At 24.4% G+C, this 19,293-nt stretch overlaps 1 protein-coding gene across 2 annotated transcripts in view; it reads left to right on the top strand.

Annotated features, from left to right (window-relative positions):
- The window catches only part of LOC117175816, a 62,132-nt gene that overhangs the window by 25,531 nt on the left and 17,308 nt on the right, over positions 1-19,293 (top strand). For both annotated transcript variants that reach the window (XM_033365573.1, XM_033365571.1), the window contains 2 exons: positions 7,093-7,954; positions 14,882-15,328. In XM_033365573.1, the coding sequence (XP_033221464.1) occupies positions 7,093-7,954; positions 14,882-15,328 (1,309 nt within the window). The remainder of the gene's footprint in view (positions 1-7,092; positions 7,955-14,881; positions 15,329-19,293) is intronic.

Here is a 19,293-nt window from a genome sequence, read left to right as displayed (position 1 = left end):
TTAAGACGCCATTTTGAAAATACTAAAACGAAAAATCGATCTTTGAACCATGGATTCTCAAAGTTTAGACATTTATTCCACCCGTTAGTGAGATTCCAGGGTTATTACAGACTCGAAAAGCTTTGGAAAATGGTTCACAAAAAAAAATAGGCACGAAAAATCACGTTCTTTTTGTTTAAACTGCATTTTGGGATAATAAGAAAATTTTTTGAGGAATTTCATTGGCACCGTCGGAAAGAGGAGATCTTAAGCAATAAAAATATATGTGTCTCAATGTTTTCTAGTGTCGAATAGTCTTAGTTATTGGCCGTTGAAAAGCAGTGTACCGGTAGTGGCGTTTTGGCCGTTTAAGGGTTAAACATATGAAGAGATTTGGAATTCACCTTGAATTCTTTGGAATTCTCTTGAATTTTATGAATTCACTGGAAATTTTTTAATTCACGTGAATTTTTATTAATTTACTCTTTTCTACTTAATTCAATGGATTTTTTTTTATTTTTAAAAGTTTTAATTTAATGATAAATTGATAAAATGATTAGAAGATTTGAAATATTTTAACGTATTTTTTTTTTCAAATTTGTTGGCATTTTCAAGAGCTTTAAGAAATTGCAGAGGAGTGTAAAGGATTAAAAATAATTTGGATTATTTTAAAAGATTACAGGAAATTTTTTTTATTGATTTTAGTAGTTTAGTGGGATTTAAAAGGATTTGAAATACTTGTGGATATTGTAAAAGATTCTCAGGCGTTTTCATGTGCTTTAAAAAGTTTCAATGGCTGAAAAAAGGTATCAAAGAATTCGGAATATTTAAGAAAATTTTAAAAGATTCCCAGAATTTTAAAATTTATTTTAGTAGTTTAAAGGCTTTCAAAGACTGAAATATTTTAGAGTATTTTAATGGATTCCAAGGAATTTCCTAGATATTTAAACAATTTTAAGGGATTTCTAGAGGTTTTCATCATTTTGAGGGATTTTAATATTTTAGTGGATATCAAATTATTTTTCACCAGGCATGAATAGCTTTTGTAGGGTTTCGATGATTTCAAGATATTTTCAAATATTTTTTCAAGTCATTTGTAATTCACCCTGAATTCTTATTAATTTATCCTAAATCCTTTTGTATTATTCTAAAATTTCACTCAATTCTACCCAATTCAATTAATTTCTTCATGTTTTTAAATTGTTTTCAATTTATTTGATTGCTTTTTAAATCCAGATTGTTTTTTTTTTTTTATCAATTTCATCGAATTTTTTTCATTTTCCTTCAATGCTTTTAAATTCGTTCAAATTTTACTGAAATAAATTGATTTCTCCGATTTTTCTTAAGTTTTTAAAATTCATTTAAATTATTGTCAATTGTTTTGTAGTCATTAGTCACTTTGTTGATTAGAAATTATTAAGATTTTCAAAGATTTGAAGTGATTAAAATTTTTTGTATAATTCACCCTGAATTCTTATTAATTTAACCTGAATTCTTTTTAATTCTTTGGAATTCCCTTGCCTTTTTGTAATTCACTTTAATGCTCCTAAATTGATTCAATTCTACTTAAGTCATTGGATTTTTAAAAAAAATATTTTCAATTCACTTGATTGATTTTTAAATTCAGCTTGGTTTTTTTTTATGAATTTCATTGAATTCTTCGCAATTCCCTTAAATTCTCCTAAATACACTCAAATTTTACTGAAATAAATTGATTTCTTCAATTTTTTTTCAATTCTTCCAATTCATTTAAATTATTTTCAATTGTTTTGTAGTCAATAGTCACTTTTTTGGTTAGAAATTAGTAGGGCTTTCAAAGATTTAAAGTGAATAAAATTGTTTTTTTGGAATTCACTCTGAATACTTATTAATTTAACCTGAATTCTTTTAAATTATTAGGAATTCCAATGATTTTTTTTGTTTTAATTTACTAAATTTTACTTAATACAATCGATTTTAATTTAAAAAAATTTTTATTTAATTCATTCTGAAGTCTTAACTTCAACTTAAATTCTCCGGCATTTCATCAAATTCCTTTGAATTCCCTTGAATTTTTCTAAGCTTATTTCAAAGTTACTTAATTCAATGAAGTTGTTTCGTATTTTTAAATGTTTTTAATTCATTTGAATTGTTTAAAGTTTTTTTTTTTAAGGAAAAGCTGGAATGGTCAGGGAATTATTCTTACAGTCAGGGAATTTTTTCGCGAGCGTGTTTAATTTTTTGTTCAACTTGCAATATAAAATTGAACGAAAATGATTCTTCAGTTGTAAAAGTAGCCTTATATTATTTTCTTCAACTGTTTTGTTAAAAAAATCGTTTTTTTTTTGGTTTGAAATGAATTTTTTTTAACTGAAAATTTAACCATTCTATTTTTGATTGAAGATTGGCCATTATCAGTTAAAAAATCAAGTATTTGGTTAGAAATTTACCAGTTTGTTTGGTTAAAATATCAACTACTACATTTTTCATTCAGAATTCATCTCTTTGGGAATGAAAATTTAATTACTTTGCTAAAAGTTAAACTCGTTTGTTAAAAATAAATTTTTGTTGTGAAGGTTCATAATTTTAATTGAAAAACTTACCGATGTGGTTGAAAACTGAGCTGTTTTTTTTTTAAATTACTTCAATTTGCATAGATTTGGAATTCATTTTCAATTATTAATTGATCTTGAATTCGTTTTAATTGTTTTGAATTCCTTTGAATACTCTGGGCTTTTTTATCTCTGAAATCTTTTGAATACACTTGAGTTCTTTTAGATTCATTCAATTCTACTCTATTAAATTTATTTAAATAGTTTGTTTTTAAATTCTCCCTGAAGTCTTTTGAACTTTGAATTCTTATTAATTTTATAGAAATCTTTTGAAGTCTACTTAATTGACTCGAATTTCACATAAATCAATGGAATATTTTTGAATTTTTTCTCTTAATTTTAATTCATTTGGAATTTACTCTGAATCTTTATTAATGTATCCTTAATTCTTTTCAATTCGTTGAAATTCTCTTGGATTCTAAGGCATTTTATCAAATTCTATTAAATTCTCCTGGAATGTTTCGTAATGCATTTGAAAATTTAATGAATTAAATTAATTTGAATTCATTTGGAATTTTTCTTAATCCTTATTAATGGATCCTTAATTCTTTTCAGTTCTTTGAAATTCTCTTGATTTTTTTAAATTGATCCAAAAATGTAATGAATTCAAATAATCAAATTTTGTTTGAATTGCTTTTAATTCTCTTAATTTTTTTAATGCTGACTCAAATCTTTTGAGATGACTTGAATTCTGCTAAATTCGTTTAATTCTTCTCTATTAAATTGATTTAAATAGTTTTTTTTTAAATATTCCCTGAAGTCTTTTCAAATCACTTTGAATTATTAGGAATTTTATCAATTTCTTCTAAATTCACTCTTATTTTACTGATATCAAAGGAGCATTTTGGATTATTTTCTAATAATTCGAATTCATTTGAAACTCTCTTGAATTCTAAGGCATTTGAAGTTCAAAATATTTTCGATTTTCTTGAATTTTTACTTTAATGTTCATTTTTGCATTTTTTATTTCATCTTAATTTTTTTTAATTCACCTTGAATTTGTATGAATTCCATCGAATTCTTCTTATTTCCCTCAAATTTCTATAAATTCGCTCAAATTTGATTTAAGTCGTTGGTTTTTTTTTTAATTTGTAGATTTTACTGAAATTCTGTTGAATTTGCCCTGAATTCTGTTCACTTCCATATTACTCAATTCAATGGAAATTTTTTCATTTCTAAAATTAATTTCAAATTCTTAGGAATTTTATCAGTCATTTGAATTCCCTTAAATTGATTAAAATTCACTCTACTTTGACTGAAGTCATTGGAATATTTTAAAATTTGTTGAAATTTCTATAACTTATTTTAATTTATTTTGTAATTACTTCTCAATTCTTATTAATTTTTCCTGCATTCTTTTTAATTATTTCGAATCCCTTTGAATTCCCTGGACTTTTTAAACGGAAATCTTTTGAATTCACTTGAATTCTTCTAAATTCATTTAACTTGACTCTACTACTTTGATTTAAAAAGTTTTTTTTTATTCGCCCTGAAGTCTTTTGAACTCGCCTTGAATTCTTAGGAATTTTATCAAATTATTTTGAATTCTTCAAAATTCACTTCAATTTTACTGAAATCAATGGAATATTTTTTGATCTTTTTTCAATTAATTTTAATTCATTTGAAATTCACTCTGAATCCGTATTAATTTATCTTTAATTCTTTTCAATTCTTTAAAATCCTCTTGAATTCTAAGTTATTTGATCAAATTCTTTTGAATTCTCTTGAATTTTTCGCAATTTATAAAAAATTTAACGATTTTAATTAATTTAAAAAAAAGTTGTTTTGAATTGCTTTTAATTCATGCGTTTTCTTTTAAATTCACCTTGAGTTTGAGCTTTTCAATCTTACTAAAATTTTATAAAATTCATTTTTTTTTGTGGAAAATTCGTCTTTTGAAGAAGAATATTGATCTTCTGCGTAAAAAACTCGTATCTTTCGTTGCACATTTTAATATTTGGTTAAACATTCTTTTATTTTGTTAAAAAATCATCTTTTCGGTATAAAATTAATAATCTTGGCGGAAAATTAATCTCGGTTAAAAATTCATCTGGAGGATCGAAAAATCAACTATTTGGATAAGAATGAATTGAATTTGTGAGAATTTCGTCAATTTTTTCTTATTTCCTTGAAGTTTCTATAAAATCACTCAAATATTATGGAAATATTTCAATTAGATCGCAATTGTTTGTTTTCTACATTTTTGTTCAATTAAATAGGTATATTATTTCAAATTCTTATAAATTTCATCAGTCTCTTGAATTCTCGTAAATTGATTAAAATCACTCCACTTTTACTGAAATCAGTGAAATATTTTTCATTTTTTGAAATTTTAAAACTAATTTGAAATGATTTTGAATTTATCATCAATTATTAATTTATCCTGAATTCTTTTTAATTGTTTTGAATTCCTTGGAATTATCTGCACTTTCTTAACTAAATCTTTTGAATTAATTTAATAACTTCTAAATTCATTTCATTCTACTCTATTAAATTGATTTAAATAATTTTTTTTGTTTAATTCGCCATTAAGTCTTTTGAGCATACTTTGCATTCTTAAGAAGTCCACAGAGTTCTTCTAAATTCACTCGAATATTACTGAAATTAGTGGATTATGTTAGATTTTTTTTTTAATTCACTTGAATTTTGTTTTAAATTTACCTTGAAATTTTATGAAACTCGTCGATTACTTAAATTTTTTCCGCTCAACCGGGAAACCTGGAAAACCGGGAATTGACAGTGAATTTATTTTTTGACCGGGAATTTTACAAAATTTAAAAATAAAAAATCTGTACAAATTTGATTTCAACTGTTCTTTAAATAATTAGTTAAATTGTGATCTTTTTCAATTGTGATATCATTCAGTTTAGAATGCGTAATTCTAAAATTTTTCAATTTAAAAATTTTCCATTTTATATTTTTAATTTTTTTGTAAGACTTATACAATTAAAAATTAGAAGATTTTTGATAAAAAAAAATTCTAGTTGATCAACTGTAAATATAAATTAATTCATGATTTTTAAAATTAAATTTTAGTTTAAAAATGAAAAAGTCTTAATAGTTAAACAAATGTAAAATCTCGATTGAAACATTATAAACTATTTTCAAATAACTTTAAAGTAATATATTCATAACCAAAGGTTTTTATTTTTCAAATATTATTTCAGTCTAAAATATTCGATTTTAAACCATTTAATTTGAAATTTTTCAATGAAGAAAAAGAACAGTAAATTAATATTTAGAAATATCTGACTGTTCATTTAAAATCAGCAATTATAAATGAAATATTCAAAACTAAACTTTCAACTTTACTATTTTAATTGTTCTATTTAAGAAAATTTTATTTGTAATTCAAGTTGTGGAATTTCGATATACAAAATAACAATTGAAGATCTGTTATTCTTAGAAAAAATCAGAAAGTTGAAGACATTTTTAGAATTTTTGAACAAATTTTAAATTAATTTTAAATTTTAAATGATTTCAAGTAATTTAAACGAAGTGTCTACGTGTACTGATAAGATACGGATATTTGTATTAAAATTTCGATGCAAATAGTGCACGGCCTAATTTGAAGTCAAATATATATTTTGGCAAATTTCGAACGAAAAATTTCAAAGATTTTTAAGAATTTTTAAAGGATTTTTTAGGGACATTTTTTGAATTACGAAGGATTTTAACAAAAATTTAAAGAAAAGTTCGAATCATTATAGAAGATGTTTAGAAGTTCTGAAGAAATTTTTAAAATTATTTGAGAAAATTTTTTAAATTATTTTAAAAAATTTCAAACAACATGTCAACGTTTAAAGAATTAAAAATAAAAATTTGAAATTTCTTTCAGTTTAAAAAAATGTATGATCGTTTAATTTTTAATGTTTTTAGATTAAAATTGCTTAAAATTATATAATTTTGAAAAAAATTTTAGCGCATTGATTGATTCTTCAATTTAGAGCATTAAAAATGATAACTTTGATTTATATTTTGGAAACCGAATGTATTTAATTTTAAATTGTTCAATTGAAAATTATTGAAAAGGTTCCATTTTACACGTGTAAATTATTGGTCATTTGAATACAACATTCTTGAATGAAAAAACGGTTAAACTTTAATTTGAAAAGTTTAAAATTCAAGAATTCCACTTTGAGTGCTTTAATTTGCAGCTCAGTTTTTATCAATTCAAATGGCAAAATTTTTGACATTAGAGTGTAATTCTTTAAAATACATTGACCGTGGGAAATATTTGTGGACGGGGAAATAACCGGGAATATTTTTTCTTTGATTAAAACGGCCACCCTGTTTTTAATTTATCCTAAATCAGTTAAAATTTTCCTGGTATTTTTATAAATTTCATAGAATTTTTTTGAATTGGAATAATATTGTCCAAAATATAATTTGGCGATTTTTGGACCAGTCTATATGGTTTAAAAATAAGTTTTTCATTATTTTAATAATAAAATAGAAATGAATTTAAACCTTTTGAGATCATGCTTAGTCTTGACTAAAAATGGTTAAATTTCTTTTACAGGCGACGGAATTAATGAAAGGTTACGTGCCGGGATTAATTGAATCCTCAGCAAAAATGTCTCTCTTCTTCTGCATTCTCGAAGAAGCAATCCGGCTGGAAGACCGTGTTCTCGCCTTTTCGCAGTCTCTCTTTACTCTGAATCTCATAGAAGACTTTTTAGCTAGAAATAATTTTAAATATCTCGACGGCACTTCGGAGGCCTGGGTAAAAAATGTGAATTACTACAGATTGGATGGCAGTACAAGTGCTCTAGAGCGCGAAAAGCTGATAAACGAGTTCAATGTCAATCCAAAAATCCATCTCTTCCTCGTGTCGACGCGCGCTGGATCGTTGGGAATCAATCTTGTTGGCGCGAATCGAGCAATAGTTTTCGACGCCTCCTGGAATCCTTGCCATGACACACAAGCCGTTTGTCGAGTCTACCGATATGGCCAGAAGAAGCGATGTTTCGTCTACCGACTAGTGACCGACAATTGTTTAGAGAGGAAAATCTATGATAGGCAGATTAGCAAACAGGGAATGGCTGATCGAGTTGTCGATCAGTGCAATCCAGACGCTCATCTATCGCTGAAAGAGGCGACAACGCTCTCTTGGGATTGGGAGGAGGACAGCCAAGTGCAGGACTTTTCCCAGGCGAAGGGCAGTTACTCCGACGAGGTGATGCACAAAGTTTTGCAAAATCATTCGTCGCTTCTCACGAAGCAGCCGTTCCATCATGAGAGTCTTCTTGTCGATCGGAAGGACAAGAAGCTGAGCCAGGCGGAAAAACGATTGGCGCGCCGGGGTTATGAGCTCGAGAAAATGGCAGCCACCTGCTCGAGACCTAGTTACAGCTACGTTCCTGGAAACACGGCTACGAGAGGTAAGTGATACGAAATCAGATGGATTTAAACAAATTTTTTGTTATAAGTTTTAATCCAGGATTGCTACTGGTCCGTGGATTTTTTGGAAAGTCTGGGAATTTTAAACTGGTCCAGGGGAAAAATTTTGAAAGAGTCGGAGGATTTTTGATAAGTTAAAGTTTAGGGGTCGTCTGCAAATTTTGTAAGGAGGTTTTCAATCTTACTAAGATTCTATCAAATTTTTTTTTTAAATTCTAATTTCTTTACAAATTTTTATTTTTATGGTTAAAAATTTGTAAAGATTTTTTTTTGAGTTGGAACGTAAATTATTTTGTTCAGCATTTGTCTTTTTTTGTAGAGAATTAAACTTGAACTATTTTGTTAAAAATTTATTTATTTTTAAAGTTAAAACTTCAGTTTTTGTTAAGGATTCATCATTTTAGTTGAAATTTCATTTTTTTTTGTCTAGTTCATCGAAAATTCTACTTTTTCCTTAGAAATTAGTTGTTTTTTTTTTTTTTTCAATCGAAAATTCATCGTTTTTAAATAAAAATATAACGTCCATTTTTATTTGCAATTTTTTTAGTATTTATTTTGTAGAAAATTCATCTTATTGGTCAAAAGTCAACTGTTTGGTTAAAAATTAAGTTTTTTGTTTGTAAAGATTCTTGGTTGATAAATTAACTATTTTGTTAAAAATTTGTTGTTGAGTTTTTTTTTATTGTCTAGAAAAATACTTTTTTGTTAAAAATCCATACTAAAGAATCTTTCTTGGTTGAATTTTCAAGTCTTGTTAAAATTCATCTTATTGTGTGAAAATGAATCTGTTTTATTTAAGGATTCAACCATTTTGTTGAAAAATCGTATTGTTTTGTGGAATTGTCAACTATTACACTTTTCGTTGAGATTTCATTTTTTTGTATCCCAAAATCGTCTAAGTGCAAGGTTGTTTTTATACTGGACAGAAAAATGTATAACAATCAGGGATGGAGTTCTTATATGCAACTATTTGGTTAAAAATTAATCGGCTTTGATTGAAGATTCCAACTATTTTGTTGAAAATTCATCTTTTTTTGTTGAAAATTCAACCGCTCAGTTGGACGTGAAACTAGATCGTTAAAAGTTGATTTATTTGATAGATAATTTATCATTTTAGTTGAAAAACTTATTTTTTGTTCGAAATTTAATTACTTTGTTGAAAATTTTGTTTTCTAGATGAAAATTAATTGTTTTAACTGAAAATTCAACTCGTACATGTTTGGTTGAAAATTTAATTTCTTAAGGTGAAGAATCAAATATTTGGTTTTGAGTTTCTGTATCTTATTGAAAATTTGAATTTAATGCGAGAATATGTAATCTTCTTGGTGACTGATTCATCTTATTGATTGAAAATATTTTTTTCTTATGTAGAATTAATTTTTTTGTCGAAAGTTGATCTTTTTCGATAGAAATTTAATGTTCTTGGTTGAAAATCCGTTTTTTTTTGTGGAAGAGTAATCTCATTTGTTGAAACTTCATCTTTTTTTTTAAAATTAATTTCTTTGGTTAAATATTTTATTTTACTAATTGAAAATTTAACTATTTTTTTTTTTTTAGAAAATTGATCTTGCTGTTTGAAAATTCATGTATGGTTGAAAATTAAATTTTTTTAGTTGATTCATCATTTTATTTGAAAATTCACTTTAACTGTTCCATTTTCGTTTTTGAAAATTTACCTTTTTTGATAGAAATGTAATCTTTTTTTGGTTCAAAATTCATCATTGTGATTTAAAATTAATTTCTTTGGTTGAAAATTCGTTTCTTTTTAGATTAAAATTATTTTTCTTACTCAAGATATAACTATTTCATGTTATTTAATTGAAAATTTATATATTTTATTGAAGCTGTACTTTTTTGATAGGATATTAATCTTTTTGGTTTAAAATTCCATTATTTGATGAAAAATTCATATTTTTGGTTATAAATTCATAATTTTAATTGAAAATTAATTCATTTGGCTGAAAACTCGTTTGTTTGTTTTTAAATTATTTCCCTAACTGCAAATTGAATTAATCTATTTTTTGTTTTTAAATTGACCTTTTTTAGTTGCAAATTTATACATTTTATTGAAACTGTATCTTTTTTGGTAGAAAATTAATTATTTGGGTTTAAAATCGAATTATTTTGTTGAGAATTTTCATTTTTTGTTTGAAAATTGATTGTTTTAACTTGAAAATTTAATTTTTTTATTTTTTATTGAAATTTTTGTATGAAAAAAACAAACTATTTTGTTGTAAATTGTGTTTTTTTTCTTGAACATTCATTTTTCTAACATTTTAACTATTCTAATTTAATTTTAGGGGTTGTCTACAAATTATTTTTAGGAGCTTTTCAATCTTACTAAAATGTTATCAAATTCATTTTTTTTTAATTCTAATTTCTTTAAAATTTTCATTTTCATGGGTAAAAATTTGTCAAGATTTTTTTGTTGAGTTGGAACTTAATTTATTTTGTTGAGCATTTTTCTTTTTGGGTAGAAAATTAAACTTCTTGGTTGTAAATTTATAATTTTAATTCTTTGGTTAAAAATTTGGTGGTTTAAAAATTTAACTATTTTTTTTAAAACTTTGTTTTTTTTATTGAAAATTAACTGTTTTTAATTAAACATATAACTTCCATTTTTCGTTCAAAAATTTTGTTTAGTTAAAACATTTTTTTTTTTTCAAGTTAAAACTTCATTTTTTGTTAAAGATTCATCATTTTAGATGAAATTTCAATTTTTGTGTCTAGTTCATCGGAAATTCTGTTTCGTTAAAAATTAGTTTTTTTTTTTCAATCAGAAATTCATCGTCTTTTACTAAAAATATAACCTCCATTTTGATTTGAAATTTTTTTTGTTATTTATTTTGTAGAAAATTCATCTAGTTGGTCAAAAAATTTAACTATTCCGTTAAAAATTAATGTTTTATTTGTAAAGATTCAAATATTTGCTTCAAGTTCCTGTATCTTAATGAAAATTTGAATTTCATGGGAGAATATTTAATCTTCTTGGCGACTGATTCATCTTTTTTGGTTAAAAATTAATTACTTTAACCAAAGATGTAACTATTCCGTTTTTGTTTGAAATTTTATATTTTTAGTTCAAAATTAATTCATTTTGATGAAAACTCGTTTTTTTTTTAAATTTAATTCTCTAACTGCAAATTGAACTACTCTATTGTTTGTTTTTAAATTGATCTTTTTTAGTTGCAAATTAATCATTTGGGTTTAAAAATGAATTATTTTGTTGAGAATTTATTTTTTTGTATGAAAATTGATTGTTTTAATTTTTAAATTTAATTCTTCTATTTTTAATTAAAATTTTTTAAATGAAAAAAACAAACTATTTTGCTGTAAATTCTTTTTTTTTCTGAAGATTTATTTTTTTAACATTTTAACTATCCTAATTTTTGTTGATGAAAATTCATGTACTTTGTTGAAAATGAGTCTTTTTTGTTAGGAAATTAATTTCTTAGGTTAAAAATGTATCTTTTTTTATTTGAAAACTCATCGTAAAATTGTTTAAAATGTATTTAGAAACTTTCTTTTTGCATTTATACTAGCAATCTTCTAGGGGTATGGTTGGTTTTATACCTAGAAGAATTTAGAAATTGGAATATTGTAGCAACCCTGAATTGCGAATAATGTGTTTTCCATTACATTTGACTTATTTTATCATTTAAATTTACCACCCTTTGAGGGTGGCCGCTGTACCGGGAAATGACCGAGAATTTTTTGAGACCGGGAAAAACCGGGAAATAACAGTGAATTTTTTTTACTGCGTATTTTACAAATTTCAACAGTTTTTAAATAATTAGTGGAAATGTTTTTTTTCAATTATGCTATTATTTAGCTTGCAATGCGTAATTCAAAATTTTTTTACTTGTCTTAACGATCTTAAACCAGTTCAAAATTTGAGAATTTTCAGATTTAAACGTTAAAACTTAAACGGTTTTAATTTGAAAGTCTTGGTTATTAAATAAATGTGAACGTGCGACTGAAAGTTCATAAACTATTTTCAACTTAAAAATAACTACACAATAATATATTCTTAATTAAAGGATTTTAATAAATTAAAAATATTGTTTCAGTCTAAAATATTCATTTTTTAACCCATTCAATTTGAAAATTTTAATAATAATAAAAAAAATAATAATTCAATGTTTTGCAATATTTGAATTTTTATATAAGACAAGTAAGTTGAAACCAAATATTTAAAAGTAAAGAATCTTTAACTGAATTTTTTGACATCGAAAGCCTGGAATCGTTAAAAGTTCGAAGAGCCTTTAAACTTTGAACGTTACAATTTTAATTGTATTTGAAAAATGCTTAATTTGTAAGTGAAATTTTTAAATTTCTATGTATAATTTACAAATTAACATTTGTAAAAAAAATGTGTGTAATTTTAAGAGATATTTAGAAGTTTATGAAAGATTAAAAATTATCATGCAAATTTTAGAAAGTTTTTTTAAAGTCTTCTAGAATCTTTTTTGAAAATTTTGTTTAAATCTTTAAAAAACTTTTTAAATATTCTCTTAAAATAATTTTTCAAACTGAAAAGTTATTTTTAATTTTCCTAGGAATCTTAAGAAAATGTTTTTATTCTTTTGAAGTCTTTGACAATTGTTGAAAAGAATCTAATTTTTTTGTTTAAAGTCTGCGAAAATCTACATTTTGTTTGATATTAGGCTATCATTTTAAGTTTTACATTAAGTTGGAAACTGTTCAAAACTTCTACATATCTCTTAAAATTACTGAAATTTCCCCTACAAATATTAAATGTTCAATTGTTATTTATACATACAAATTGTAAAAAAAATTTCTAAAGTTTGTAGGATTTTCTGAAATTTGTAGAAAAAATTCAATTTATTTTGACAGTTATTTTGAAGTTCTGAAAAAATTTCCAAAATAATTTTTAATTTAAAGCCAATTTAAAACAACTTCTAGATTTCTCAAGATTTTTAAATAAAATTTTGAAACTTTCCAAGGATGTTTAAACTATTTAAAAAGAAAATAATTGAATTTCTAATTTAAGAAGTGTTCAGTTAAAATTTTTTCAATTTTTTGATATTTGATGTTTCTAGCTTAAAATTCCTTAAAATTACATAATTTTGAAAGTTCATTGATTGATTTTTTACTTAGAGCATTGAAAATTATAACGTGGATTTATATTTTTTTATATCGGAAAATGTTAGTACCTTCAATTTTATATACGTAAATTATTGAGCATTTAAATGAAAAAGTTTTTAATTAAAAACTTTTAAATTTCAAGTTTAAAAGTTCAAAATTTAACAGTTCCACTTTGAGTGCCTTCATTTGCAGCTCAGTTTTTATTACTTCAAGTGGAAATTTTTGTAGCTTTAGTATTCCATTTTTTAAATTCAGGGTAGTCGCTGGAACGGAAATGTCTGGGAATTTAACAAATTTTCAGAAGAAAAATCTGCCCAAATTCGATTTTAACAGTTTTTTGAATAATTAATTGAATTGATATATTTTTTAATTATGATAGCATTCAGTTTATAATGCGTAATTCGAAGATCTTTTACCTGAACAATTCTGTATTTTAGATGTTTATTTTTAAGCTTATATTTTCGATTTAAAGAATTTTAACGTGCAGTCTTGAAGACTTAAACAATTAAAAATTAAAAACGTTTAAATTTGCAAAATTTTCATTTAAAAAACAGTTTTATTTTATTAGCTGTAAATATAAATAAATAATTTTTCAGTCTAAATTATTCCATTTCTAACCCATTTAATTAAAAATATGTTTATTAAGAAAAAGGAAAATTATTTAATATTTAGCAATATTTGACTTATAATTTAATACGAGTAAATTAAAGCCAAATATTTCAAAGTAAATAATTTGAAACTTAAATGTTTAACATAGAAAGTTTAGAATTGTTAATATTTCGATAAGATTCAAAATTAACTAAAAACTACAATTTTTAGAAAATCTTAAAAATTAAAAAAAATTCTTAAATTCTTCTTGGGTCATTTTAAATAATATTGGAATTCTCTTAAAGTCGTGTTGAATATTCTGTTCAAATAGTTTTTGAAAATGAAGATTCATTTTCAATTTTCCTAGGAATTTTAAGAAAATGTTTTTATTCGTTTGGAGCCTTTCACAATTCTTAAAAAGCCTCTAAATTTTTTGTAAACTGGAAAAATTTACATTTTGTTAAAACTTAGGTTGTGAGTGCACCGAAATTTCGTTACGTATAACCAAATTTTTTCGGTAAACACACTTGTTAAAATTATTTGAAATCATTTCAAGTTCTAAATTAATTTGAAATCTTTTTCAAACTTTAAAATATCTCTTAAAATTACTCAAATTGTTTTTAAAAATAATAAGTTATGTCATAAATTTTAAGGACATTTTTTTAATTCCCAAGATTTTCAAAAATTTCTAGGAAAAATTCAATTCATTTTTAAAGTTACCTGAGAAATTTTGAAAAAATGTCAAAAATAAAGCTAAATTTGACAAAATTAAAAACTACTTCTAGATTTTTCAAGATTTTGAAATGCAATTTTCAAGTTTATCATGGATGTTAACCTGGATTTATATATTTGGAACTTAATCTAAATCTTTGAACTCTATAATTTATGAATGTTAAAAATTTGAATTTTGCAGTTAAAATTCAGTAAACTTAAAATTATTCAGTTGAAAATTGTTAGTACCTTCCAGTTTATACGTGTAAATTATTGAACAATTCAATAGAAAATTTTTTGAGTAAAAAAATTTTAAACTTCGATTTCAATTTTTTACATTTTATTGAACATTTTATTGAATTAGATCTTAATTCAAAATGCCTCATAAATTCTTATCAAGTTCCTAAATCACATAAAGTTAGCAACAACCCTTAATAATATCATATATCAAGATTGTGTATTAAAATAAAATTTGAACTCTTGTTCTCGTTTTCTTTAAGCTGGTGGATTGCAAATTAGAGCTATTCGTGGAGCAGGAGGTGGAGGGGGCCCTGGAGGTGGTGGCGGAGGAGGAGGAATCGGAGGATTGGGTGGAGGAGCATTAGGTGACATGGGTCCAACGCCAAAGCCCGTGGCTTCTGTGAGACCAATGCAGCAGCGTGGAGTCGAAGGAATTGGCTCGAGAGGAGTGACAGGCAGCAGGTGGATCCCAGCCGAAGTTTGGCAGAGACAAGGCATGAGTGCCCAGGAGATGACGCTTCCCTTGGATGTCGTCATTCCCACCAATTCTCCCGACAAGGGCAGCATTGTTTTAAAGGCTGGTCAGAGAGTTATGGTACTCAAGAGTCCGAAAGGAATTTACATGCAGCTGGAATCCGGCAAAATTATCGCTATTCGAACAGCCCTCAAGTTGAATCAACAGAAACGAGATGATGAACCGAAGAAAGGTTAATATAATACTTTATTCTTTATATATATATATATATTTTTTTTTTTAATTCGTCTGTTTTAGAAGACATTTTATCCTTCTTCAATTAAAATGCAACTGTTTGTTTAAAAATTGAACAATCTTGTTGAAAAGTGATACTTTTTAATTAAAAATTCTGTTATTTCGTTGTACATTTTTTTTTTGTTAAAATTTATATTTTAATGTTCTAAAGTTGAACTGAAATCTTTTCTGGATGAAAATTAAACTTTAAAAAATTGTCGTTTTTTTAAATTAAAAATTCAACTGCTTTTTAGTATGAAATTTATCTTTCTTGTATAAAAATCTAAATATCTAGTAGAGTCAACTGAAATCTTTTTTCGGAGGAAAATTTAACTATTTGATTCAGAAAAATAATAAAAATTCGCCTGTTTGAAGAAAAATTTCATCTTTTTTCGATAAAAATGCTACTATTTGTTAGAGAATTCAACTATTTTGTTAAAAGCCTATCCTTTTTGGTAGAAAAAACACGTCTTTCTGGATTGAATTTTTTTTTCATAGTAACTTATTTTTTGTTTAAATATTCAGATTTCGGTCCTGAAAAGTCCACTGGAATCTTTCTTGGGTGAAAATTCAACTATTTAGTTTTTTTTTTTAAATAAAAACTCATGTGTTTTAAGAGAAATTTAATTTAAAAAAAAATAAAAATGTAACTATTTGTTAGAGAATTAAACTACTTTATTAAAAGTTCATCCTTTTTGGTAGAAAAGAATTCGTCTTTTTGGATTAGAAATTCAGTTTTTTTCGTAGAAACTTATTTTTTGTTTAAAGTTTCAGATTTTAATCTTAAAAAGTCCACTAGAATCTTTTTTGGGTGAAAATTGAACTATTTTTTTTTTTTTTTTTTTTAATAAAAGCTCATATGTTTGAAGAGAAATTTCTTTTTTTTTTAAATAAAAATGTGACTATTTGGTAGAGAATTAAACTACTTTGTTAAAATTTCATCCTTTTTGGGTAGAAAAAAATCGTCCTTTTGGATTGAAAATTCAGTTTTTTTTTCGTAGAAACTTATTTTTTATTAAAAAATTCAGATTTCGATCGTGAAAATTCAACTGATCGTAAACAGACATCAAGGACATTAGAGTACAAGGCGTTTTAAATTCAACTACATATTTTTTATCAAAAGACTTGAATTATAATCTCAAAAATATTTAAGTTTAGTACAAGTTTAGTACAACAGTTTAGTGCCGGGAAGTTTATTTAAATTTAGTTGAATTCATCCAAAAAAGACGAAATTTTAGCAAAGTAGTTGATTTCAGTCAAAAGAAAAATTCAAATTCATTGTTGAATTTAAAAAAAGAACTAATTTTTAACCAAAAAATTGAATTTTGTATTGAAATAGTTGAATTTTTACCCTAAAAAGATTTAAATTTGAAAAAATTAAATTTATCCAAAAAAGATTTGTATTTTAAATAAAAAACAGTGGAATTCATTAAAAAAAATAGTTTATGTTTCAAAAAAAAAAAAAAATGTGCATTCCAGAACAAAAAATTCAACTCAATTGTTGAATTTTCAAGCTAAAAAGACGAGCTTTCTACAAAAAAAAATAAAATTTTAAACAAAAAAAGTTCATTTTCAATCAAAAAGTTGAATTTTCCATAAAAGAGTTACATTTTTATCTTAAAAAGATTTCAGTTTAAAACAAAAACACAATTGAATTCATCCAAACAAGATTTTATAGTGAAGAAACAAAAGAAACTTTAATCAAATTTTTAACCAAAACAAAAATTTACATTTTAAATTAAAAACAGCAAAGTTCATTTACAAAAAAAAATATTTAAAAAAAAAGTTGATATTTCAATCAAAAAAAACTTCTCAGTCAGGAAACAAAATTTCAACTCAATTGTTGAATTTCCAAGCCAAAAAGACGAATTTTTCAAAAAACAGTTTAATTTTAAACAAAAACTTAAATTCTGAATCTTGTTTTAAAAAAAATTAATTTAAAAACGAAGTTTAACCTTTAATCAGGTAGTTAACATTTCAACCAAAATGGTTTTAATTTAAAATTAAAGACGGTTAAATTTGTATTTAAAAGAACAGTTTTCAATAAAATATTTAAATTTTCGAATTCAATGCAAACTTGTTTAAAAATTCATATTTTGGTCTTGGAAAGTCAACTGGAATCTTTTTTGAATGAAAATTCAACTATTAAATTAAAAAAAAACTCGTCTGTTTTAAAAGAAATTTTTATCTTTTTGGAATAAAAATGCCACTATTTGGTAAAGAATTCAACGCTTGTTAAAAATTCATCATTTTTGGTTGAAAAAATCCGTCTTTTTGAAGCAAAATTGAAGTTTTTTCGTAGAAACTTATTTTTTTTTGCTTAAAAATTCATCTGTTTTAAGAGAAATTTCATAGTTTTTGAATAAAACTGCAATTATTTGGTAGAGAATTCAACCATTTTGATAAAAATGTAGTCTTTTGGGTTGAAAAAATCCGTCTTTTTGAAGCGAAAATTCAATTTTTTCATAGAAACTTATTTTTTGTTTAATAGATTCAGATTTTCGATTTTGGAAAAGTCAGCTGGAATCTTTTTTGGATGAAAATTGGACTATTTAAAAAAAGAATTTTAATAAAGACTCATCTTTTTAAAGAGAAATTTCATATTTTTGTTATAAAAATGCAACTATTTTTTAAAGAATTGTACTATTTTGTTAAAAATTCATCCTTTTTGGTTGAAAAAATTCATCTTTAGGATTGAAAATTCAATTTCTTTCGTAAAAACTTATTTTTGTCAAAAAAATCATATTCCGATCTTGAAAAGTCAACTGCTGTGCTTTTTTGGATAAAAATTAATTTTTTAAGATTGATCTTTTTGAGTTAAATAATTCTTCTTGTTTTGCTAAAAAAAAAAAAATAATATATTTCTTGGTTCGAAATTTCATTTTTGTTGGGTGAAAATGCATCAGTTTCGTAGAAAGTTAATTTTTTGCTGAAGTCATATTTTTGTTTGAAAGTTCAATGTTTGTAGAGAAAATTCGTCTTTTGTCTTCGATAATTCAACAATTTAGATCAAAGTTTATTTCTTTTTTCAGTTAAAGATGTTTATATGTTGAAAATTCATCTTTTTGTTTTTAAAATTCGTTTTTTGTATAAATTTAATCTTTTTTTATTGAAATATAAACTGTGACACTTTTTTGTTGGGTATTTTATCTTTTCGGGTTGAAAATTCAACTATTATGTTAAAAGTTTAATTATTTTGTTGTAAATGAAAGTATTTTGTTAAAAAGCAATATTTTTTAGTAGAAAAGCCTTTTTTTAGTTTAAAATAAATTAACATTTTTAATTTAAAATTTTGTATATGAAATACTGTTTTATTCCATTCATAAAAGATTTCTACACATGTTAAAAGTTCTGACAGGAATGAAAAATTTATTTTGCGAGTTAAAAACACTCCCCTAAAGTTTTATATAAAAAAAAATATATTCTTCTGTCTCCGCATCGTAGTTACAGTTAAAAATCTCAGAAAACGAAGCACTTCTTGAAATTTGAAGAGCAAACCTTTTTTTTTAGGTTTAAATTATTAATAAAAATAGTTCAAAGCAAGCCGATTTATACCTGTATAACGATACTTCTGTTAAAATATTTTTTACGCCCCTTAATTCATTTTGAAGTTTAAAAAAATCGAAAAAAGGCGAACTTTTTCGCTATTTTCTTCGATTCACGGTAAATTTATCGACCATTTGACCATATAATGTGTGATATACAATTATGGGAATGTATTAGCAATATTTTACAGTCATAATATATCAGGAATGTTGACATTAAAATAATTGTTATTGACTTTGATTTGCAAGAAAATATTCCAAAGTGATTTATTGCTCTTTATTTGACAATAAAATTAATTTTCGGTATATAAATGATCAGAAAATATAGTTCGAAGCAAAGATTAATTAATTAAATTAAAATTAAATAAGTTAACAATGA

Source organism: Belonocnema kinseyi, chromosome 7 (assembly GCF_010883055.1).
Source record: "Belonocnema kinseyi isolate 2016_QV_RU_SX_M_011 chromosome 7, B_treatae_v1, whole genome shotgun sequence".
Taxonomy (NCBI): Eukaryota; Metazoa; Arthropoda; class Insecta; order Hymenoptera; family Cynipidae; genus Belonocnema; species Belonocnema kinseyi.
The sequence above is the reverse complement of the archived record's forward strand: the minus strand, read 5'-3'. Positions and strand labels throughout refer to the sequence as shown.